The following is a 26,179-nucleotide window of genomic DNA, read 5'->3' as shown; positions in this document are numbered from 1 at the left end:
AAACTCATAATCTGCTGTCTAGTTGGATTAAAGGAACTTTGGATGGACGTTTTCTTAAACCTTTGGTTAAATGTTTAATGGGACTCCTCTGGTGGCTCAGACGTTAAGGAGTCTGCCTGTAATGTGGGATACCCCAGTTCAGTCCTTGGGTCAGGAAGATCCCCTGGAGAAGGAAATGGCAACCCATTCCAGTATTCTTGCCTGGGAAATCCAGTGGATGGAGGAGCCTGGCAGGCTACAGTCCAAGGGGTTGCAAGGAGTTGGACATGATTGGGTGACTTCACTTCTTCTTCTTAAATGTTTAGTATACTCAAAACTGCCAGAATATATTCTTACTATGTAAAGAAATAGTATGGAGAAGAGTTAGCTTATTATATAATGATGATGAACATGAAAAATTTTCAGAAAATTGATATTTACTTAACTATTTTATTTTGAATAGATATCATAAACTGGGAACAGGATTTAATCCTAATACATTAGATAAACAGAAAGAAAGGCAAAAAGGTTTGCCGAAACAGGTGTTTGAATCTGATGACGCTCCAGATGGCAACAACTACCAGGATGAACAAGTAATACTTTTATTTTTAAATGACTATAAGACGTTCTTTTAAAATAGTTTATTTTTTATTCATTGATTAATATATTTAATGTTTTGCATGGCAGGATGATCTTAAAAGACGTTCAATGTCAATAGACGATACTCCAAGGGGTAGCTGGGCCTGCAGTATTTTTGACTTGAAAAATTCACTTCCTGATGCTTTGCTTCCCAATTTACTTGATCGAACTCCAAATGAAGAAATAGACCGTCAGAATGATGAGCAAAGGAAGTCAAACCGTCACAAGGAACTCTTTGCCTTGCATCCATCACCAGATGAGGTATAGAAACTTGGATAAAGAAGCAAAAGATTACAGAGATAGATGTTTTGGGAGTATGAACTGTATATATTAATAGTTTAATGATAAATGTGGGGAATAAAAGTTAATGGAAATATAGCTAAGCTTTTTGTAAATGAAATATAATTGAACACACAATCTAATGACTTTAGTTTGAGGATAAATAGGCCATTCTTTTCTTTGCTTACTTGTGAAGACTAAAAGTAGTAGGTTAATAAAATAAGTTCTTAAAAAATAAATTGTAAAGGGTTGAAACATGGTAAGCATGTTCATTTGGGTGTTGCTTGTTAATTTGCAGGAAGAGCCGATAGAACGACTTAGTGTTCCTGATGTGCCCAAAGAACATTTTGGTCAAAGACTTCTTGTAAAATGTTTATCACTAAAGTGAGTATTTATTTTGTTTACTATATAACTTTTCTTTTCTGGAGTAATGTTTTGAGTACCAGTAAAAAAAAAAAAATCCTAGTAGATTTGTGTTTGTGTCCTTTTTAAAAGTATTGTTCTATACATAATTTTAAATGCTTCTAAGCATTTAACCTTACCTATGAAGCTGAACTTCAGAGCACTTTTGGCTCACAGGTGAAGATGACTCTTTGCCTCAGTTATATAATTATCTTAAAACTTGAAAAAACATTCACTGAAATCTGTAGTATTTATCAGACACTGTTCTTGGCTTGAGGAATACCAGTAGTATCTTTTTCCTTAGAGTTGATTTTATATTTGTTTCATGGTGTGTATTAAGTCTCTTCAGTCTTGTCCGATTCTTTGTGATGCTGTGGATGGTATCCCGTGGGGCTCCTCTGTCCATGGGATTCTCCAGGCAGGAATCCTGGAGTGGGTTGCCATGCTTTTCTCCAGGGGATCTTCCCCACTCAGGGATCAAATCCACATCTCTCATTTCTCCTGTGTAGGCAGGCCGGTTCTTTACCACTAGCGCCACCAGGGGGTGGACTTCTTTTTTAAGCTTTTGAAGTATGTGCTAACTAACAGTTGAAATAGACTGTGGAAGATATATATGGAAAAGTGTGTTCAAGGAAGATGGGTAGTATAGATGGTATAACACAGGTAGATAAAAGTACAAGGTATAGAGAGAATTTATTTTTGGAATGAGAATTTCTCTCGAACTGTGTATTTTATGTATATATTTAAAACTCATCCTTCTCCTTCCTAAAGGTTTGAGATTGAAATTGAACCCATTTTTGCAAGTTTGGCTTTATATGATGTGAAAGAAAAGAAAAAGGTAAGGTTATATAATTTGAACGTAGTCTTTTGTCACAATCAGAGGTTCTGAAACCTGTTTCTAATTTGTCTTATAATGATTTTTTGAGACTATTATTAAACATGGACATTTTTAAAAAGAAAATAGAACTGTGAGACATTATTTTCCTACTGTAAAATAGTTTAGTTGACTTATTTTTTTGTTTCATTGAAAGAGTTCCAAAAAGAAGTAGCAGGAGTAACTTTATACAAGAAAAGCATCTTAGGCAAATGATGTATAAAGAGTTAGATTGATGGTGACAGTGATGTTTTGTTGATGTAATTTTTAAATTCTCACTAGCTATTATTAAAAGATCATTTATTTATATCTTAAATATTCTTGTCTAAACTATTGCTCTTGGTTTTGCTGTTATATCTTTGTTACACTTAGGAGTTTTTCAGAGGACTTACCATACAGCATTTTTAGTATTCTAAGCCTCCCATGCAGTAGAAAGGTGAAATGCCTTTAATGACTTCTGCTGTCAGCATATTGTGGAACTCTACTCCAGCATCTTGTATTTACTAAATCACATCTTCTGAAATGTTATTTAAATTTTCAAAGACTCAACTTGGGGTAATTCATCTTAATAATAGTTTCTTTAAATACTTTTATCAGAAGTCAGATTTCTTACTAAAAGAGTATAGGATATGGTTCTTTAGAATATGTTTTTGCATTAATTCTTTTTGTTTTGATTTAGATATGTAAAGATCTTTGTATATCTTCACTGATAGTGAAATGTATGGCACATTGTATGTTAGTATAATTGTTTAATAACTGTAATCTTTTAAGACTGAATACTAATGGTTTTTGTGAGTGTTTATAAAATGCACAGGTTTTAAATTTAACATATGAATATGTGTTTTAGATTTCAGAAAACTTTTATTTTGACCTTAATTCTGAGCAGATGAAAGGATTATTACGTCCACATGTTCCACCTGCTGCCATTACCACCCTGGCAAGATCGGCTATTTTTTCTATCACTTATCCTTCCCAAGATGTTTTTCTTGTAATAAAGGTGAGAATAATGTTAAATATATCTGTTTATTTGTGTTACGTCTGTGTACTTGTCTGCCTGTCAATATCACAAGCTTTTTAAGGTCAAAGATTTTATCTTTGCCTATTTTTTCATGTTAATATTTTTAACATAATATTGGATGTATCCTATAGGTGCTACCTAAATTCTTCTTGAGTGGGAAGCTTTATTAGAATTCTCTAAATAAGCAGATCAATAGGAGGAAGATACAAATACATATGGAGGATTGCTATGTTGTAGTCTTGAGAATCCATTTTTGAGAAACCTTAGTCTTTGTAGTGTTCTTGCCTGGAGAATCCCAGGGACAGAGGAGGCTGGTGGGCTGTCGTCTGTGGGGTCGCACAGAGTCGGACACGACTGAAGCGACTTAGCAGCAGCAGCAGCAATCTTTGTTCTTGAGGTCTTCAACTAACTGGATAAGGCCGCCCACATTATGAAGGGTAATTGCTTTACTCAGTCTACTGATTTAAAAGTTGATCACCTCTTAAAAAATACCTTCACAGCAACATCTTGACTGGTATTTGATAACTTAGCTGCATTGGCATATTAAACTAACCATCTATGGTTATTTGGATATGGAGCTATATATACTGTGGTTTTATCATGCACTTCCTAAATTATATAAATATTAAAATTAAATCATTGAAATCATGGAGCATTATGATTTGACTATCAATCAGTTAAGAATAAGGATTACAGATACTAAAATTTGAATACTAAGCTACCTAGCTTAGGATAACTTAATAATTATTTACCTTAACTTGACCTTGACTTGAGAGTTGCCTAAAATATAGTCTTTAATCATTTTACCTTAAAATTATCATAAAAAGGTAATGAATTTTATAATAAGGTTATAAAGTAGATTGTCATGAAATGAATTTTATTTACCCACAGGAATAATGTCCTAATTTGTGGATAGATTCCTATGAATTCAGGTTAAAATAAATCTTAGTTACAATGAACAATTCTCCAAGCAAAGATTTAGCAGCAGTGGTCTTCAGAAAGTCACTTATAAGTAAAGTTCTAGATATTAAAATAATTGACAAATGTGTATACACCATTATTTTACATGGGAAAATAGTAAGTTTTCATAAAATAGAACATATTTGAGGGAATGAACTAGAAAGATAGCGATGATGATTGGAATACTGTCTGCTTGAAAATGAGATGGTTCATACCATATGGTCCCAATTGTGTAAAATCATACACATATACCTAAACACACATAAAAATTTGTATATAAACAGAAAAAGACTTTTGTGTAATTTCAAAAATATGAACAAGTTAAGATGTGTACAAATTTTAAAGAAATTATATTTAAAAGTTTTCTTTTATCATAGTCCAGCAATATAATTTTGTTTTTTGAGAGAAAATTCCCTTGGTCTATATATTCGTTAGTTATTCCTCTACAAGAACAAAACGACAAAAATCTCCGTGGCACCCAACAGTAACCATTTGTTTAGTTCACGCGTCTAAGTTGTCTGGTGGTCAGCTGATCTAGGCTGTACTCTGTTAGGTGCTTGTGCTCCTTCCAGGTGCCTGCAGGTTGGTCAGTTGATTTACATACTCCATTCAGTTAAACCACCAGCATCACAGGGAGGCCCAGTGATACCGCTGAGCCGCCAGGGAAGCCCAGGGATTAGTGAAGGGCTTCTCAGGTGGCTCAGTGATAAAGAATCCATCTGCCAATGCAGGCGATGTCAGTTCAATCCCTGGGTCAGAAAGATTCCCCTGGAGAAGGAATTGGTAACCCATTCTAGTATTCTTGCCTGGGAAATCCCATGGACAGAGGAGCCTGGCAGGCTATAGTCCATGGAGTCACAGAAGAGTCAGGCATGACTTATCAACTAAAGAACAACAGCAAATTGATTAATGATGTTGAGTGTGTTTGTCATATGTTTCTTAGATACTTGTTTGACTTCTTTGGCGAAATGTCTGTTCAAATCCTTTGCTCATTTAAAAATCAGGTTATTTGCTATTCTCTTCAGTTGTAGGATTTCTTTATCTGTTTTGGATATTCTTTATCAGTTATATGATTTACAAGTATTTTCTCTCTCATTCTGAGAATTGCCTTTTCTCCCTGTAGATTTTGTCCTATCATATAAAAAAGTTTTAAATTTTGATGTAATCCAGTTTAATGATTTTTACTTCTGTTGCCTTTGCTTTTATTGTGTAAAATCCAAGAATCTATTACTAAATTTAATCACATGAAGCTTTTCCTTTATTTTTCTTCTAGGAGTTTTATAGTTTTAGGGTTTTTTTGGGAGGGATGGTCTTTGATCTGTTTTGAGTTAATTTTTGTATATAATGTGAGGGTTCAACTTTATTCTTTTGCCTTTAGAAATTTAGGGATTTTTTTAAACACCATTTGTTGGAAAAACTATTCTTTCCCCATTGAATAGTCTTGGCATTCTTGTAGAAAATTATTTAACTCTTTACAGTTTTCAGATTACAAATCTTTCAGCTTTTTGGTTTATACTTCAGTACTTTATTCTTTTTGATATTATAAATGGAATTATTTTCTTAATGTCCTTTTTGAATTGCTTGTTAGGGTATAGAAATACAACTTATTTTGTTCATTTTGTATCCTTCAACTTTGCTGAATTTATTTATTTATTAGTTGTAAAGAGTAAGATCATGGCATCTGGTCCCATCACTTCATGGCAAATAGATGGGGAAACAGTGGAAACAGTGGATGGTTTTATTTTTCTGGGCTCTAAAATCACTGCAGATGGTGATTGCAGCCATGAAATTAAAAGATGCTTACTCCTTGGAAGGAAAGTTATGACCAACCTAGAAAGCATATTAAAAAGCAGAGACATTACTTTGTCAACAAAGGTCTGTCTAGTCAAGGCTATAGTTTTTCCAGTGGTTATGTATGGATGTGAGAGTTGGACTTATAAAGCAAGCTGAGTGCCGAAGAATTGATGCTTTTGAACTGTGGTTTTGGAGAAGATTCTTGAGTCCCTTGGACTGGAAGGAGATCCAACCAGTCCATCCTAAAGGAGATCAGTCCTGGGTGTTCATTGGAAGGACTGATGTTGAAGCTGAACCTCCAATACTTTGGCCACCTGATGCAAAGAGCTGACTCATTGGAAGAGACCCTGATGCTGGGAAAGATTGGGGGCAGGAGGAGAAGGGGACAACAGAGGATGAGATGGCTGGATGGCATCACCGACTCAATGGACATGGGTTTGGGTAGACTCCGGGAGTTGGTGATAGACAGGTAGGCCTGGCATGCTGCGGTTCATGGAGTAGCAAAGAGTCGGACACGACTGAGTGACTGAACTGAACTGAACTGAATCGTTTTTTTGTGGAATATTAGGATTTTCTCTGTAAAAGATCATGTTGGCTGTAAATAGAGATAATTTAAATTCTTCCTTTTTAAATTTGAATGTTTTTGTTTCTTTTTTGGGCGCCCTTTTTCTTGTCACATTGCTCTGGCTCAGACTTCTAGTATTTTGTTCAGTAGAATTGGTGAAAGTTAACATTCTTATCCTGTTCCTGATTCTAAAGGAAAAGCTTTCAGTTTTTCAACATTGAATAAGATGTTAGATGTGAACTTTTCATAGATGGGCTCTTATTGGGGTAGTTTTCTTCTTTTCCAAGTTTGTTGAATTTTTTTTTTTTTTTATCATGAAAGGGTATTGAATTGTCCAATCCTTTTTTCTGCAATAATTAACATGGTCATGTGGTTTTGTTCTGTTATTCTGTTAATGTGATGTATTAAGTTGATTGATTTTTGTATGTTGAACCGTCCTTGCATTCCAGGCTGATTTCTTTTATTTTTAAGCTTAATTAATCTTTCCTTTTTTGCCTTTGACAGCTAGAAAAAGTGCTGCAGCAGGGAGACATTGGAGAGTGTGCAGAACCGTATATGATTTTCAAAGAAGCAGACGCCACCAAGGTAGAGTTTCATGCCGCTTATTCCCCCACTTTCATCGTTAGCAGTCACCCTCCATTTGCCTCAGGTCACCAAGCCCAGCCTTAAGTAGTCTTTGATCTCCAAAATTACAATCTGAGAGGATGCTATACTGAGCCTATTAAATAATGTTACTACTGAAATTTTCTTTTCTTTCTCTGGTGGCCTACTTGTTTTCTTTCTTCTTTATTTCCTTCGTCATCTGGTTTGAGTCATGTGCTATGCTATTCTTTGACATCTCCCCAACATGACTCAAACCAGATGACGAAGGAAATAAAGAAGAAAGAAAACAAGTAGTAACTAGTTGACTCTTAAATTTTTTTTTTCTTGGAGAGAAAGTAATTCAGTTTAATTCCTAAATAATGAAAAATTTTCTGTATTTACAAAATAGTGATTTTTTTTTTTTTTTGGCTACACTTTGCAGCTTTTGGGATTCCCAGCCAAGAATGGGATCCATGCCCCCTGCAGTGGATTTATGGAATTCAAACCACTGGACCATGATTTTTTTTTTTTTTTTAACCAAACAGTGATGTTGATGAAACTTCTTCTAGCAAAGTAGATGAATTTTGGATATCAGTCTAGTGGCAGATAATTAAGGAATATTGTAAAAATAGAAAATATATTCTCCCCTTTGCCAACAGATAACAAATTTATAGAGTTTGGATAAACTTATGAAGCAAAAATAGTTGATGAATAATTGGTACCAAATTCTAGGTACTCTGAGTTAGCTATAAGAGTAAAAAGTGATTTTTGGATCTTTGAACACATGATTTAATGTCAGACAGGCAGGAGAAGTGTGCTTGAGGAGTATTGAACAAATCACCAAAATGTAGAAAATTGTTCCTTTCTGTTTTTTTGAGATTTATAACAAGAACTGAGCCTTTTTTGCTAATATGGGTACATCGGAGCACATGATGTTCTCTGATTCCTAGATCCTAGATATCTGGTTGAAAGTAGGGTTAAAGTATTCTGGCTTTCCCCAGGTCGTCATTTTACAAATTAAATTTTCTCTGTTATATGAAATTCATAGGTGTGTCACTGTGGCTTATTTCAGTTTTCCCTTATGTATTTACATAATTTCAATATGGGTCCTTAATTCTCTGTAAGTACTCCTAAAGCAAGGACCTGTTTTGGAGATATAATAGACATAGTAAAAAGCATTCTTATCATTTCGGTATCCCTTCATCTTTTCTCAGTCCTGAGTCCCATGGTAGGACACTGCCATTAGAGTATGACCTCACTGACATCTTATATGGAAAGAGCACATGAGAGATTTTGGTATAGATTTTCACCCTTGAACTATGGATTGACTATTGCAGGCCACATTAGTGTTTGTTTCAGGAATAGCCTAAAAGTTGAGCCAGCTTCAGGTTGTCTTCCAGATAAGCATGTACTGTTTGGATTATTAGTCTTTTTCAAGGATTTAGTCCCCTTGTACTTTTTTTTGTTTGTTTCTCTTATCACAATTCTGGACATATTATTGTTGGTCTGTTTGTGCCCTACCTACTTCTACATCATAGTTGTCATAAGTTATTGATTATTTCAAAGTGGCCCAAATGCTTCCATTTTTTTATAGAATAAAAAAATTAATAAGTCATAACCTAGAATATTTTGTGATTGACAGCTGATGACTGGAACATGGCTGTATTTCTTTCATAAAATAGTACATGTCGTACATTAACATGCTTGACACTTGCTCTCCTTTCTTTTATCCCCAAATAAGATCATGGCTAACAAATTTTAAAGACTTTTAGATGCATTTGTAGAACTGGTTAAGGTTCTTTAGTAGTTAATATACTGTTAATTGGGGCTTCCCCAGTGGCTCAGCAGTAGAAAATCGGTCTGCAATGTAGGAATTGGCAGGAAATGCAAGTTCAATCCCTGGATGGGGAAGATCCCCTGGAGGAGGGCATGGCAACCCACTCCAGTACTCTTGCCTGGAGAATCCCATGGACAGAGGAGCCTGGCAGGCTACAGTCCATCGGGTCGCTAAGAGTCAGACATGACTGAAGCAAATTAGCATGTACGCACACACTGTTAATTGATTGCTAAAAGGTAAGGATTGTTTTTCCATCTTGCTGAGAATTGAAAATTGTTAACCTTTATATTTTCCTTTATATATTATGATATAGCCTTTAATTCATTTCTTTTGAGCATAATCATATAATGTATAAAGTTTTGTTTTACAGAATAAGGAAAAATTGGAGAAGCTGAAAAGTCAAGCTGATCAGTTTTGTCAAAGACTTGGGAAGTATCGCATGCCTTTTGCTTGGACTGCAATCCATTTAATGAATATTGTTAGCAGTGCTGGGAGTTTGGAAAGAGATTCTACAGAGGTAGAAATAAGCACTGGAGGTAAGAGTGTTTTATATATAATAATTCTAGAGTTTTTGCTTACATAGGCTTGTTTTATTTGTCAACTGTGCAATGTAATGAGGCATTGAAAGGGTTTTCTTTTTCTCCTTAACAGGTTTATTGAGATGTAATTCACATATAATTTGCCCATTTAAGATTTATTTCTAATTGTGTTTTTTGTTATATTCATAAGGTTCTGCAACTGTCACCACAATCTAATTTTGAAACACTTTGATACTCACTGATGGCCACTGTTCATCCTCTTCAAGTCCCCGCACTCAGTGCTAACCAACCTGTAATCTGTTTAGTCTGTATGGATTTGCCTGTGCCAGACATTTCATATTGATAGAATTATACAATATGTAATCTTTTGACTACCTTCTTTCACTTAGCATAGTGTTTGAAAGGTTTATCCATGTTGTAAATGTATCAATATTTTATTTCTTTTTATTGCTGAATAATAGTCCCTTGTATGGATATACTACATTTATTATCCATTCATCAGTTGGTGGACATTTGGATTGTTTCAACTTTTTGTTTATTATAAAACAGCTGCAAGGAAAATTCATGTACATGCTTTTGTGTGGACATATGATTTCATTTCTCTTAGACATATAGCTAGACATGAAATTTCTGGTAATATAATTCTTTGTTTAACCTTTTGAAGAACTGCCAGACTGTTTTCCAGTGTGGCCATACCATTTAAAAATTACACTAGCAGTGTATGAAGGTTCCAATTTCTCCACATCTTTGCCAGTACTCTTATTATCTGTCCTTTGAATATAGCCATCCTAGTGCAGATCAAGTGGTATCTCATTGTGGTTTGGAATTGCCTTTCGCTGATAGCTAATGATATTGAGTTTCATTTTGTGTGCATTTATTGTTTGTATATCTTCTCTAGAGAAATATTTATCTTTTTCCCATTTTTAATGACTTTTTTCTTATTATTTACTTGCTCATTTTTTAACTAGCTTTTTTTGTATTCTTATTGTTATAATTAATAGTTATAATTTATAAATGACTATATAAGTAGTCATTTATGTATTCTAGATTTGTTGTTCAATCGTTAAGTCATGTACAACTCTTTGTGACCCTGTGGACTGCAGCACGTCAGGCTTCCCTGTTCTTCACCATCTCCTATGAGATTGCCCAAACTCATGTCCATTGAGTCAGTGATGCCATCCAACCATCTCATCCTCTGTCTCCCCTTTCTTCTCCTGCCCTCAGTCTTTCCCAGCATCAGAGTCATTTCCAATGAGTTTATCTCTTCGCATCTGGTGGCCAAAGTATTGGAGCTTCAGCTTCAGCATCAGTCCTTCCAGTGAATATTAAGGGTTTATTTCCTTATGATTGATGGTTTGGTCTCCTTGTTGTACAAGAGACTTTCTAGAGTCTTCTCCAGTGCCACAGTTAAAACTTATCAATTCTTCAGTGCTCAGCCTTCTATATGGTCCTGCTCTCACATCCATACATGACAGCTGGAAAACCAAAACTTTGATTATACAAATCTTTGTCAGCAAATTGATGTCTCTGCTTTTTAATATACTGTCTAGGTTTGTCATAGCTTTTCTTCTAAGGGATAAATGTATTTTAATTTCATGGCTGCAGTCATCATCTGCAGTGATTTTAGAGCCCAAGAAAATAAAATCTGTCACTGTTTCCACTTTCCCTCCATCTATTTGCCATAAAGTGATGGGTCTGGATGCCATGATCTTCATTTTTTGAATGTTGAATTTTAAGCCAGCTTTTTCACTCTCCTCTTTGACCCTCGTCAAGAAGCTCTTTAGTTCCTCTTCAGTTTCTGCCATTAGAGTGGTATTATCTGCATATCAGGGACTGTTGATGCTTTTGGAGATCTTGATTCCAACTTGTGATTCATCCAGCCCAGCATTTTGCATGATGTGCTCTGCATATAATTTAAATAAGCAGGGTGACCATATACAGCTTTGACATATTCCTTTCCCAGTTTCGAACTAGTGCTTTGTTCCATGTCCAGTTCTGTTACTTCTTTTCCTGCATATTCTGGATACAAGTCCCTTATCTAATAAAGGATTTGAAGATATTTTCTTCCATCCTGTGATTGTCGTTTTACTCTCTTGATGGCATTGCTTGAAGCACTGAAGTTTTATATTTTGATGTTCAGTTTCTTTTATATTTTTTCTTTTGTTACTTGTACTTTTTCTATTGTACCTAAGATAGCATTACCTAATTCAAGACTGGAAAGGAGCTACTTGTATGTTTTTGTCTAAGAGTTTCACAATTACAACTCTTACATTTGGGTATAGTTCATTTTGAGTTAATTTTTGTACATGATAAGAAGTAGGGGTTAGCTTCATCTTTTCTAAGTAGATATCTAGTTGTTCGTACACCATTTGTTGAAGAGATCATTCTTGCACTATTAAATGGTCTTGGCATAATTGTTGAAAATCAGTTGACTGTAGATATGTGGCTTTATTTCTGGACTCTCATTTCTGTTTCATTGATGGATATGTCTAAGCTTATGCTATTATTATACTGTCTTTTTAATTTTAGCTTTGTAGTAAGTTTTGAAATTGGGAGTGTGGGTCCTCCAGTTCTTTTTCAAGATTCTTTTGACTATTTTGAGCTCTTGTATTTTCGTAAGAAGTTTAGAATCTGTTATTAATTTCTGCACAAACAGCTGGAATTTTGATAGAAATTACGTTGATTTAATAGATCAATTTGGGGAGAGTTTCCCTCGTAGCAGTATTAAGTCTTCCAGTCCATGAAATGTTTTTCCATTTATTTAGGTCTTAAGTTTTTTTAAATGGTGTTTTGTAGTTTTCAGTGTACAAGTCTTGCCCTTCTGTTGTTAAATGTATGTTCATGTGTTTTTTTGTTTTTTGATGCTATTTTAAATGGAATTGTTTTCTTAATTTCATTTTTATAATGTTCATTTCTAGAGGTTGAAATACAGCTGGCTTTTTAATATTGATCTTGTACTTTGAAACCTTTTTGAATTTTTTAATTCTATTTTTTTTTTCTTCTCTGGATTCTATATACAAGATCATGTCATCTGCAAAGAAAAATTGGTTTACTTTTTTCTTTTCCATTTCAATGTCTTTATTTTTCTTTTGTAATTATCTTGACGAGAACCTAGTGTATAAGTTTTAAAAAACTGGTTTAGTTTTTCCTTTTCCATTTTAATGACTTTATTTATTTTTCTTTTCTAACTATCTTAATAAGAACCTAGTGTATTAGTCCTCACCTTATTCCTGACTTAGAGGGAATGCATTCAGTCTTTTCACTATCAAGTATGATGTTTGCTGTAGATTTTCCATAGATGTAATACAGTATTTTGAGGAAGTTTCTTTCTAGTCCTAACTTTTTGAGTGTTTTTATCAGGGAAGAATATTGGATTTTATATTAATAAAATGTGTTCTCTGCTTTTATTGAGATGACTTGTCTGGTTTTTGTCCTGTAGTCTTTTTGTATGGTGTATTGCATCAATTGATTGGTTTTGGATGTTAAACTAATAAATTTCTGGGAGAAGTCCGACTTGGTCATGATATATGTTAATAATTTTTATAGGTGTTTATTTAGAACCTGTTTCCTAGTATTTTGTATAGTGATTTTGCTTCTATTAATATGTTCCTGAGGGATACTGGTATATAGTTTTTCTTCCTTGTAATCTCTGATTTTGGTATCAGGATAATACTGGTGTCATAGAAATGAATTGTAAATTCTTATTTCTGTTTTTGGAAGAGTTTGTAAACAGCTGGTGTTAATTTTTTATTGAAAGTTTGAAAGTTTTCAGTAGTCAAGCCATTTTGGCTTGGTCATTTCTTTGTGGTAAGTATTTTCTTTACTAACTAAATCTTTTATTTTAGATCTGTTCATATTTTGTCTCCCTTCTTGAGTCAGTTTCAGTAATGCATATCTTTCTAGAAAAATACTCATTTCATTCAGATTGTCTTATTGTTGTCTAATCTAACTGTTGACCTACAGGTATTTGTAGTATTTTAATATAATCCTTTTTCTCTCTAAGATTTGTAGTGCTGTTCCCTCTTTCATTCCTGATTTAAGTAATTTGAGTCCTTTTTATGTATTTTTTCTTCATCACTTTAAAGTTTTAAAAATGTTATCTTTTTGAAGAATCCATGTTTGGTTTCAGTGATTTTTTTTTTTTTGCCTGTTGTTTTCTTAGTTTATATTTCATTTATTTCCATTCAACTGTTGTCTTTTTTGATACCCTTTCTAATGTTTGCTTTGGATTTAGCTTTCTCTTCTTTTCCTGGTTTCCTAAGATGTAAATTTAAATTACTGATTAGAGACCTTTCTTTTTTAATACAAACATTTGCAACTATAAATTTCCATATGAGAGCTTCCTTATTGATATATTAAATGTTTGGGGATTTTATATTTTCATTTTCCTATATCTTAAGTGTTTTTTAATTTCCCTTGTTATTTTGTCTTTGATTGTCAGTTATTCAAAAGTGTACTGTTTAATTTCCACATGCTTTTGAATTTCCCAGATTTTCTTTTGTGATTGATTTATAGGTTAATTTCTGTTACTCTTGGAAAACATATCTTAGATGATTTCAGTCACTTGGAATTTATTGTATTTTGTTCTATAGCTTAGTGTAAATAGTCTTGTCTTGGAGAATTTCCTGTGTGTGCTTGAGAAGAATCTATATTATGTTTTTGCTTAGTGTAGTATATAGACTGTAGATAACTTTTTGATCTAGTTTGTGTATAGCTTTGTTTGTTTTCTATTTCCTTGTTGATCTTCAACATAGTTGCTCTATTGGTTTTGAATAATAAGTTTATCTTGCAAAGACTTTGAATGCAAGTTATCATATCTGTTTCAAACTCAAGTGCTAAGACTGTGGGACCATTATAAGATGACTAAAATTTACATTATGTGAATATTTTCTAGTAAATATGTAGTGCCTCTCTAAGTGCTTTTCATAGCTCATCTTTGGTTATTTGAATAATCTTTACGTGGTAGTGGTTTATTTTACACTGGAGAAGTTTTAAGAGCAAACCCAGAGATTTAGGTGAAATGTTTCCTTACAGATCTCTCCAGAAGTTAAATTTTTCTACTGTAATCAGTATGCTGAAGGGACAGTTTTCAACTTTAGTAGATATTTTCCTGTGTTTGTAAAGCTGATACATTTTAAATATCATGGAAATGAATATCTTGCTTTTTTTTTCCTTGGTAGAACGAAAGGGGTCTTGGTCCGAGAGGAGGAATTCTAGTATTGTTGGAAGAAGATCACTTGAAAGGACAACAAGTGGAGATGATGCTTGTAACTTGACCAGCTTTCGACCTGCTACTCTCACAGTAACAAATTTTTTTAAGCAGGTATTGTTCTGTCATGGAGGAATTCTAGGGGGCTACTTGCACATAAATTTTTCTTGACTCCAGAAAAATCATAATTGTCCAAGTAGCACATGTATATGTAATAATTGATTGTGCTTTCAAGAAGTTAAAAAAGCATTAAGAATAAAAATAAAAAGTATAAGAAAATACCTGTTGTTTTTATAAGAAAAAATAATTAACTTTATACCTGTTGTTTTATCATATTTATTTAAATGTTGATGTTGACTAGTAATGCTTCAGAATCAGTCATCTGTATCTGTATCCTGTTTCTTAATTTTAATATTTTAACTTTTCTTAAGCATTGATGGTTTATGAATTTTCTTAGTCAATTAAACTTGGTGGGATTATGTCTATCCTCACCACCCAAGTTTTTTTTAACCTGAAATACCACATCCATGGTATATAGAATAGAAGTTTCAGGCTCTAGTAGTTTATTTTTGTGCTAGAATTATTTTTATAGGTGAGTTTATAAGTCTAAACAGTTCTTGATCAAAGATATTTTGTTCTTTGCAAGTATATTTTCTGTACTTTAACTTGTGAGTCAGATCAGTAGTTTTCAAATGCTGGTCATGATCCATTAATGGTAAAATAAATTTAGTAAATAACACTCAGCTTAAAAAAATGAAACAAGTTGAATAAAAAATTAATAGTGCATTGCACTTCATGAAGTTAAGTTTCAATAGGCTTTTTTCCCTCTAAGTTTTACGTGTGTGCATACCTGTCTGTATGTCCTTATGTGATGTGTATGCTACTGGATTTTGATGTAAAATGAATTTTATACTCTAATTAAGATCAGAAAATTTTGAAAGTCTGTCTAAAGTAACCAGATAACCAGAACTATAATAAGAATGGGAGAAAATTTGTATTTGGGTGACACACTGTCGAAGGGTACCATGCATATATTTTGGAGCAGATTAAAGGAAAGGGCTAAGTATTGTCTCAAAATTCTCCTACTGAGGTGTTACTCTAAATAGGAAGAGAAAATCCTGGCTTAGTGACACCTTGTAACTTGAGAGGGCAAGGTGTTTAGGGCAGGTTGTGTTGTGATTTGACAGGTAGTAACCTATTTGACGGAGAAGGCAATGGCACCCCACTCCAGTACGCTTGCCTGGAAAATCCCATGGATGGAGGAGCCTGGTGGGCTGCAGTCCAGGGGTTGTGAAGAGTTGGACATGACTGAGTGACTTCACTTTGGCTTTTCACTTTCATGCATTGGAGAAGGAAATGGCAACCCACTCCAGTGTTCTTGCCTGGAGCATCCCAGGGACAGGGGAGCCTGGTGGGCTGCTGTCTGTGGGGTTGCACAGAGTCGGACACGACTGAAGCAACTAAGCAGCAGCAGCACCTGCTTGAAGCCCTTTTCACAGTTGTGTATCAGCAGCATTCACAGGCAGCTGCTCTGAGAGACTCAAGTGGAGAACAAAGCCAGTGAGAAGTGTCTGAAGTGGTAAGGGTCTTCTTATTGTGGTAATAGTGCAAGAAAGAATCTAGAAAACGCCATAGTGTTACTTGGATGAGGTAATAGGCCAAACTTAGCTGTGGAAAGAGGGCAGTAGATGTACTTGTTACTTGTTTACTTGTAGCTATAACATTTCTCTTTTTCCTTCTTCAACTGGTGTTCCACTTCTGCCACTATTTCCTCAGTTCCTTTTTGGTGTAATTCAGCCTACTTTATTATTGAACTACTGTTGTAATCTTAAATCAACAAGTCATCCAACCACCCACCCACCTGTTGATTGAACAGATGCTTTTTGAGCATTCACCATGTACTGAGCATCAATCCACCCACCTACCTACTTATCCAATACATATTTTTTGAGCATTCATCATCTACAGAACCCTATTGAAGACTAGTAACTGGAAACTGGAACAAAGTAATTATAAAAAACTTAAAAAATGATGGTTTCTGGATATATGGAGAAATGGAAAGCACTTACATTTAACTTTTGTACAGTTCTGTAATTTTTAGCTTAACATGTATGACTTTTATAAGCATTTTTATAAATAGCTTGAATATTGTGTATCAGGCAAGTGCAAATTAAGTAAAAAAGCAGACATTACAAGTTTAATAAAGTAGAACTGAAGGTACAGTTTCTCCTAAATAAGATACAGAAGGCAACTTTTTTTCTCATTTTGTTTTTCTAATTGATGAGTGATTACTGTCCATGATTTGATACAGTTATCAGGAGTGTTTATGTACAGCTTTGAAATGTGTCAGGCCAACATGATTAGAAATGTAGAAAGATTTAAAACCAAAAATTAAATCCATGCATTATAAGGATATTTGTTCTGTTGTTGACAGGCATAGTAGTTATATGTTGCTTCAGGAGCACATAGCAGTGAACAGGCAGTGTGGAGGAATGAGTGTCAGCCTGGCTTATTCATGTGTTTGGAGATTGAGAAGAGTCAGTTGATCTAGAACTTCTGCTGGGAAGACTGAAATGATTCAGACTTTTTACATGTTGCTCACTCTTAACATCTAGCAGGCCAGCTGGGTCGTGTCCTTATGGCAGTGACAAGTTCCAGAGAGGAAGCAAGCTTACTTTTGCAAGCATTTTTCAAGTCTCTATAAAATGTTTGTTTACTGGTTAGAACAAGTCACATGGCCAACTCTAGGGAAGGGTATTATGTCCCATGCAGCAAAAGGCATGGAAACGGAGTAAAAAGAATGGAAGTCATTAATATAATTGGTTTAACAAGTTAAGTAGACAGAAATGACTGAGTCTTGAGATAATCTGAATGTATTCTAAATAGGGGCTGTTTAAATTTAAAGATCTGTACTAATTTCTATACTCAAAAGGAGAGAATATACTGTTTCAGTGACTGATAGAACATTTACAATAGTTTAGTCATATATTAGGTCACTGAAAAAATCTTCATGAAGTCAAATTCTCTAACTATAACTCAGTAAAGCTAAAAACCATTTATACAAGTATTAACAAAAATCTCTAACCACTTAGAAGGTAAAAATCACTATTTAAAATAATGGGATAAAAGAAGATCAATTCTGTATTCTGCTTAGAATACAATAGTGAACTACTGGGATTTGGCTCAGGTGAACTCACAGTAATAAAGGAGCCTTAAATATATTTATTACCAAATAAGATAAAAAGATACTATATGAACTATGCATTAAAAAAATAAGATGTCAAATGCAGGAGGTTTGGATTAATAAAATTTAAAGACTGACTCTTAAAGAAAAAAGTCAATCGCTGCCTATTTTAACTGTAGGAAAAAAATTACAGTAAATTGGAAATTCTTTGTTAATTAGACCTGGTCTTGTTTTTTGTGTGTGTCTTCCCATTGACTGAGGTCCTTTTAGAGTTTTCTTTTTAGTCATATTATCAGGATAGTTATGGTTTTTTAAGTGTAGTTTTTTGTTATTTGTTTCTTTTCATTTTCAAATTTAGCCAGTGCTCCATATTTTGCTTTTAAGAAATTTGGCAATATAAACTTGCAAAGACAAATGAAAATGCAAGTGGAACAAATTTAAAGACTGTTATTTAGATATATATGTATATATATACACACATATATGTCTTTTCTGTCTATATTCATGTTTTTCTTCATCTGCTTCTAACTTGCATTGATTTTTCTATATTTTGGAATGCCCTGTAGTACCTTATAAACATAGATAATGGGCTGTAAATCTATAAAGTTAAAACATAGATAGCAATATTATAGCTTAATACAACTTAAAAGCATAGAAAGAAAATAATTTAGCATATTTATTTTTAAACATAATTGTGTTAATTTAACTTTTCATTCAGACTAAATTGAAGGAAGAGGGGCAGGATTAATTAACAGGCAATATAAATTTATTTCCAGTGTACTATATTTTTTTGATCAAATACTTTTTCCTCTATTTTTAATATTAGGAAGGAGATCGCTTAAGTGATGAAGATCTGTACAAGTTCCTTGCTGATATGAGAAGGCCATCTTCTGTTTTACGGCGACTAAGACCTATTACGGGTATTTAAACATTCTTGTGTAGACATGATGACAGCTATTATCATTAAAAACTGTATTTTTTGTGACAATGTGTTCTTTTTTCTCATATCTGACCGTATGTCTTTTGTGCTCAATACCTGTCAGTCTCCTTCATTTTACTGTCCTACTCTCATGTAGTCTAACAGTTTGGATGCAGGATTCAGTACCTTTGATAATTTGAGTACTGAAATGAGAATAATGAATAATATTGTGGCTTAAAATTATTTTCTAGAGGGAAGAAAAATACATGTAATGGTAGATATTCAGAAATAGGTTTATATTGTGATCAGAGCAAAGTATTCCAGAGTAAAACTATTTTGACGTCTATCAAGTTTGAGCAAATTCCGGGAGATGGTGAAGGACAGGGAAGCCTGGCGTTCTGCTGTCCATGGGGTCGCAAAGGGTCAGACATGACTGAGCGAGTGAACAACCAAGTTTTGTTTGAACTGGCACTTCTCCTGTGGCCCAGTGGAAATGCAGGAGACACAGGAAATGTGGATTTGATCCCTGAGTCGGGAAGACCCCCTGGAGGCGGGCATGGCAACCCACTCCAGTATTCTTGCTTGGAGAACCCCATGGACAGAGCTGGAGGGCTGTCGTCCCTAGGGTCTCTTAAGACTTGGACATGACTGAGCATGTGCACAAAAGTTTAAGCTGAATCATTTAATCTTTGAAATGTTGGCTTGTTTCCCTATAAGATTCCTGTGTTTTTTTTTTCTTCTCCTTTGCCTCTTCCTTCCTTTCCATTCATTCATTCAGTAAGCGTTTATTATTTTATCTTTTTATATCTGTGTTAGTAGTTTGAGATTTGATGTGATGAAATAATTTAGAGGTCTGAGGTGATAGCAATTTTGGTTTCTTTCCAGGCTTCTTGAAGAAATAGGATTTAAATCCTTCCAAAAATTCTTCAGCATGAGGTTGTTATTATTATTATTTTTTATTTTATTTAAATTTTTTAATTGGAGTACAGTTGCTATACAGTGTTGTGTTAGCTTCTCCTATACAACAGTGTGAATCAGCTGTGTGTGCATATATCCTTGCCCTTTTGAGCCTCCTTCCCTCCGACCACCACTATCACAGAGCACTGGGCTGAGTTCTCGGTGTTATATAGCAGGTTCCCACTATGTGTTTACACATGGTAGTTTATGTCAGTTCAGTTCTCTCAGTTCGTTTCACCCTCTCCTTCCCTACTGCCTCTTCCACGTCACATGTCTGTTCTCTATGACTGCATGTCTGTTCCTGCCCTGCAAACAGGCTCATCTGTTACCATCTTTCTAGATTCCATACACATGCATTAATACAGGATACTTGTTTTTCCTTCTTCTGAATTACTTCACTCTGTATGACGTGTTGTTTTTATAATGTATTTTTGTATGCAGCTCAGCTGAAGATAGACATTTCTCCTGCACCTGAAAATCCTCATTACTGCCTGACCCCAGAGCTGCTTCAAGTGAAGCTTTACCCTGACAGCAGAGTTAGACCTACTAGAGAAATTTTGGAGTTTCCTGCAAGGGATGTCTACGTTCCAAACACTACTTACAGGTAATGCATTTTAATTTTGGAGAATTCCTGAAGTAAGGTCCAGTATGTTCTAATATTAATATACAATGAAAGTCTTGCAAAATCCTTTGTAGCTTTGCTACTTATTTCATTTCTTCATGATTTTACTAATAGCTATAATGCATTTAGCTCTTACTGTGTAATAGGTCTGTTAATTACCTAACATACTTTATCTTATTTAATCCTCATAGCTTGAGGTAGGTATTACCTTCATTTTAGAAGTGAATAAACTGAGAGAGAGAGTTCACACCTGTGTTGGAGCTAGCATTTGAATTGTGGGTTGCTAGGTTAAAACATTTGAACTTCTAGTTACTGTATTTCCTCAGATGTTCTTATTAGCAGAATCTAACATTACACATGAATTAAATGTATGTACCTGTACTATGTTCTAATAATTAATATATTCAATTATATTCTATAATTGATATAATTCTATATTATAAGATCCCCTGGAGAAGGAAATGGCAACCCACTCCAGTACTCTTGCCTGAAAAATTCCATGGACTGAGGAGCCTGGTAGGCTATAGTCCATGGGGTTGCAAAGAGTCGGACTTGACTGAGTGACTTCACTTTCACTCTCTGTATTACTCAGAATACTTGACATGAGGTTGTTGGATAGGATTTTAGACTGAACGCTGCATAACTCCAGGGGTACCATTTACATGTTCTTTGTATGAATGAGGCTCCCTTTGGTTGTGAATGCTGAGACCAGGACTTGACATGTCTGTTGTGATATCCAGCAGGGCACCTCAGACACAAGTTTCTGCCTCAATTCCTCACGTTAGTATATTTCACCACCTGCCCAATTCCTGAGGCAAAATGTTTAGAATCAAAATGATTTCTCTTCTTTTGTATTCCTCACATTTACTCCTCCAAGAAGTTTTGTAGGCTCTGCTTCAAAATGAATCCCAAATCTAATGCTCCTTACCTCCTCCACCTTTGAAATTCTACTTGTCACCATCCAGATCAGCACTGTCAAACAGAAATATAATGGGAGCCACATCTGTAATTTTCAATTTTATAGTTTCTACGCTAAAACAATAGACAAGTGAAATTAATTATAATCATAGGTTATTTAATCCAGTATATCTAAGATAGTATTATTATACCATATAGTAAATGTCAAAAATTCTTTTGCTTTTTGCCACTCCTTTATCTTCAAAATCTGGTGTGTATTTTATACTTAAAGCACGTTTCAATTCAGATGCGCTGCATTTCAAATGGTTGATAATCAATAGAACTAGATACTAGAATACTGGATGGCTGCTGATCTAGAATTTTGTGTACATTTTTATATTTGATCTTCTTACTTCTACCCATGCCTCAGTCAGTTCTCAACATTGTAGTCAGAGAGATTTTTAAAAGATATAAATCAGATCATTTGGTCCTGTGTCTTAAAGTCCTCCAATGTCTTCTATTTTAAGCAGAAAAATAATGAAGACTGTAAGACTGTATGATCTAGCTCTTGCCTTTCTTTAACTTCATATCCTACTAATCTCTATCTTGCTCATTTTAGCCTCAGTGGCCTTTTAGGTCATCCTTGAATAAACAAAATTCTGCCCAAGATTTTTTTATTTTTTTCTTCTCTTTGCCTGTTGTGTTTTGCTCCAGATCGTCACATGACTTGATTCCTTATTCAGTCATATATCTATCTACTTAAAGGTCATTCTCATCACCCTGCCTAAAAGATCCATTGCTTCTCTCCTCCAGCTTCTATCCTTCCTTATATTTATCATTATCTGGCATTACAATATGTATTGAATTGTTACATGAATGTAATTATTGTAAAAGGCAAGGGCTTGTCTATTTGTTTACCACTTTATCTCCAGCATATAGAATAGTGTGCTAGCAGGTGGAAAGTACACAGTAATACTTATTAAATGTGTTAAGAAACACGACACTGTATAGTATTATGAATGGGATTTAGAGTCGCACAGATATGGGTACGATATCTGACTCCACTGTTTACTGTTTAGTAGCTTAGAACAAATGACTTAGTTTATTGGCACTCAGTTTTATTCAAATGTGGGGATGATAATACCTATCTTCTTTTGTGAGGGTATAGAGCACAAACTGTTGCATGTGCTTGGCATTTAATGTGAGTAAAACTCCTGGAATATAAGGTAAATGATATATATACTGCTTTTAAAAGAAACGTGTAAAAAAAAAGAAAACAGGTTTAAAAAAAAAAAGAAACAAGTGATACAAATATTCTCCTATAAGTTTTCAGTTCAGTTCAGTTAAGTTGCTCAGTTGTGTCTGACTCTTTGTGACCCCATGGACTGCAGCACACCAGGCCTCCCTGTCCATTGCCAACTCCTGGAGTTTACGCAAACTCATGTCCGTTGAGTCAGTGATGCCATCCAACCATCTCATCCTCTGTCGTTCCCTTTTCCTCCTGCCTTCAATCTTTCCCAACATCAGGGTCTTTTCAGATGAGTCAGTTCTTCACATCAGGTGGCCAAAGTATTGGAGTTTCAGCTTCAGCATCAGTCCTTCCAATGAACAGTCAGGACTGATTTCCTTTAGGATGGACTGGTTGGATCTCCTTGCAGTCCAAGGGACTCTCAAGAGTCTTCTCCAACACCACAGTTCAAAAGCATCAATTCTTTGGCACTTAGCCTTCTTTATAGTCCAACTCTCACATCCATACATGACCACTTGAAAAACCATAGCCTTGACTAGATGGACCTTTGTTGGCAAAGTAATGTCTCTGCTTTTTAATATGCTGTCTAGATTTCTCATAACTTTTCTTCCAAGGAGCAAGTGTCTTTTAATTTCATGGCTGCAGTCACCATCTGCGGTGATTTTGGAGCCCCCCAAAATAAAGTCTGTCACTGTTTGCACTGTTTCCCCATCTATTTGCCATGAAGTGATGGGACCGGATGCCATGATCTTAGATTTCTGAATGTTGAGTTTTAAGTCAACTTTTTCACTCTCCTCTTTCACTTTCATCAAGAGGCTTTTTAGCTCCTCTTCACTTTCTGCCATAAGGGTGGTGTCATCTGCATATCTGAGGTTATTGATATTTCTCCTGGCAGTTGTGATTCCAGCTTGTGTTTCATCCAGCCTATAAATTTTAAATATATTTTATTATATATAGATATATGTGTGTGTGTATGTGTGTATATATATATATGTATATATATATATATATATACATATATATATATATGTGACTACTTAAAAGAACATGGAATAAAGAAGTGAGCCATGGTTGGTATTGAACAACTTAGATGTTATCAACCCTATCTCTTATCTAGTATATGACTCTCATGTAAAACATTCCTAACTTGTGTGTATCTATCTTTCTTCTACTTGGATTATTTCAGAGACAGGGGAAATGAAAATTGGGGACTTTGAAGGGTCTTTTCTTTCATTTTCCTATTTATCTTTTAAAATTTATTTGCATATATAGATTTTAAACAAATTATATGAGTGTACTTAGAGTTTGTGCCATCAGGCTTAAAGGTAAAAACAGAGGTCCTTCATCTTGTTTGAACCATCCTTTCCCTACGTTGATGTCTAATCTTTATTGTCAGTCACTGCTGTCAGTAGTCACTTTATGGCCTGTCAATTTTTGCTCCTTCTTTTGTTGTTTTACTCTTTGTTTTTAAATAACATGGCTATTTCTTGATTCTCTTTAAATTTAAAATACCTACTGATTGCTGTAGAAGGTGAAGATTTAACTCTGATATCCTCTTCCTTAAAAAAATACATACACTTGCATAAACCTTGAAAAAAAAATACTTGTCATCTCTGTAAAGCTTCTTGCAATACAGTAAAATCCATCAGATTATTTCCTCTCTTGTACCTTCCTTAGTCCCTTTGCAACTAAATTATAAGTTAGTATGGCAGGGGAAGTTTTCAAGGCTCACTTGGCTTACTGTAGAGTTGTTGTCTTGGAGCCTGTTAGAACCATTTTCCTAGAAATTCTGTTTGCATTTGTTTTGCAATGGAGTTCTTGTTTCCGATGTATTTTTTGTTCTTGGTTTACTCATTATACTGAGAGACTTCAGTATCTCCCTGGATTAAAGTGTTGGAAAGTAACCTGGCACATATTAAATGCTCGATAAAAGTTAGTCATTAGTGTTAGGCGTAGTTGCTTATTTAAAGATAAATGGAGCCTTAAATCTTTTAGGTTGTAGGTTATTGCTTTGTTGGATAAACGTAATCATGTTGTTAGATGTATGATTGTCCTTGGGATTACACATATGAATTTAGAAAAATAGTTTTTATGTTTGAGATGGAATCCTTGATTTTATATTTTCTAAAATGTCGTTGAAACCTCATTTTATAAAGGCTTACTAGGGAGATTGTTAATCTTATTTTCATGACCTTGAACTGCACATTTCACACCAGTTGAGTAATTTTGCCCTGTTTGATTTGCCATGAAAACACTTTGGACTTTGATAAAAGGGCCAACATTTGGTTACTTTCTTTTCCATTTTCAGAACTGTGTTGGGTGATCACTTAGTAGTAAATGCATAAGCACAGTGCTTGTTGTTCTTATGGGGAAAAAAAGATATTTGATTATTCTAACAGAATGTGGAATATGTAACAATATATTTGGAACAGGCTTTATGAGGAAGTAATTAGATATACAATAAATACTGATTCATGAATGCATTTTTGATTAATGAATAAGTTAATTGATTACCATGAGTTATGCTATTAGGAAGAAAAAGTACAAGCATGAAAACATGCTGATACTAGATTGATAGTGTGTAAGTAGATTATACTACAGTAAGTAACCCTGACACAAGAAATGTATATACTTGTTCTCAGTAAAATTTATACCAGTTCAGTGTAATCTCTTGATATAGACATTTTGTAGTAATTCACTAAAAGCAAGTAAATAAGCTCTCTTTGGTGCTCTTGGGATTTTTGCTACTGTTTTTCACTATTTTAGTTTTATAATTTGCCAGATTTATTTTTCTGTCTTTAATTGCTAAGTGCCAGTTGAAGGGGTCCAGACAGTGATGCTGCAAGGTTTCAGAGAAAAGCCTCCGTTTACTAGGATATTTGTGAAAGAAGTGAGATTATCTTTGCTTTGTTGTGGTTCAGTTGCTTAGTCATGTCTGATTCTTTGTCACTCCCTGGACGGCAACACGCCAGGCTTCCCTGTGCTTCAGTATCTCCTAGAATTTGCTCAGATTCATGTCTGTTGAGTTGGTGATGCTGTCTAACCACCTCATTCTCTGCTGTCCTCTACTCCTTTTGCCTTCAATCTTTCCCAGCAGCGGGGTCTTTTCCAAATGAGTTGTTTCCTTGCATTAGGTGGCCAAAGTATTGGAGCTTCATCTTCAGCATGAGTCCTTCTAATGAATATTCAGGAATGATTTCCTTTAGGATTGACTGGTTTGATCTTCAGTCCAAGGGACTCTCGAGAGTCTTCTGAGAGTCTTCTCCAGCACTGAATTTAGAAGCGTCACAGGAGGCAGTGACCAAAACCATCCCAAAGAAAGAAATGCAAGAATGCAAAGACAACAAAAAAAGGTTGTCTGAGGAGGCTTTACAAATAGCTGAGGAATGAAGAGAGGCGAAAGGCCAGGAGAAAGAGAAAGATATTAGAATCTTATTAGGATTTTATCTTAAATCTAAGAATCTTACCTTAAAATTGCACATGAATTCTGTTTTCTACTTCATAAATCCACTTCATATAAAAATAGTTATTTCCTTCCTAAAACAAAAAAGTGATATTTGTGGGAGATGTGTCATGTTAATCCCATGGACTTGCATTTGTCATTTAGCTGTGCCCTCATAAGAATGTGTACCCCAATTAGAGGCGCATAAGCCTACAAAGCAAGATCCAAATCC

The 26,179-nt window shown here is 34.6% G+C and overlaps 1 protein-coding gene and 1 long non-coding RNA gene across 9 annotated transcripts in view; one reads left to right on the top strand and one right to left on the bottom strand.

Moving 5' to 3' along the window:
• The window catches only part of DOCK7 (dedicator of cytokinesis 7), a 190,676-nt gene that overhangs the window by 43,544 nt on the left and 120,953 nt on the right, over positions 1-26,179 (top strand). For all 7 annotated transcript variants that reach the window (XR_011257554.1, XM_069593013.1, XM_069593007.1 and 4 more), the window contains exons 5-14: positions 443-572; positions 667-879; positions 1,196-1,281; positions 2,071-2,137; positions 3,021-3,170; positions 7,015-7,095; positions 9,300-9,465; positions 14,649-14,791; positions 18,688-18,781; positions 20,179-20,341. Coding sequence is in view for 6 of the 7 variants with exons in the window: in XM_069593013.1 (XP_069449114.1) it covers positions 443-572; positions 667-879; positions 1,196-1,281; positions 2,071-2,137; positions 3,021-3,170; positions 7,015-7,095; positions 9,300-9,465; positions 14,649-14,791; positions 18,688-18,781; positions 20,179-20,341 (1,293 nt within the window). In the remaining variant the exon portion in view is untranslated. The remainder of the gene's footprint in view (positions 1-442; positions 573-666; positions 880-1,195; positions 1,282-2,070; positions 2,138-3,020; positions 3,171-7,014; positions 7,096-9,299; positions 9,466-14,648; positions 14,792-18,687; positions 18,782-20,178; positions 20,342-26,179) is intronic.
• LOC138442244 (uncharacterized) lies at positions 416-26,042 on the bottom strand. Of its 2 annotated transcripts, XR_011257598.1 has the most exons (3): positions 25,973-26,017; positions 21,288-21,331; positions 805-888 (listed from the first exon to the last, which is right to left on the bottom strand). It is a non-coding gene; the product is annotated as an uncharacterized lncRNA (long non-coding RNA). The 2 variants fall into 2 exon arrangements; XR_011257596.1 differs by lacking the exon at positions 21,288-21,331 and having other exon boundaries at positions 416-888; positions 25,973-26,042.

Source organism: Ovis canadensis, chromosome 1 (assembly GCF_042477335.2).
Source record: "Ovis canadensis isolate MfBH-ARS-UI-01 breed Bighorn chromosome 1, ARS-UI_OviCan_v2, whole genome shotgun sequence".
Lineage (NCBI taxonomy): Eukaryota > Metazoa > Chordata > Mammalia > Artiodactyla > Bovidae > Ovis > Ovis canadensis.
This window is presented reverse-complemented; position numbering and strand designations above follow the sequence as displayed.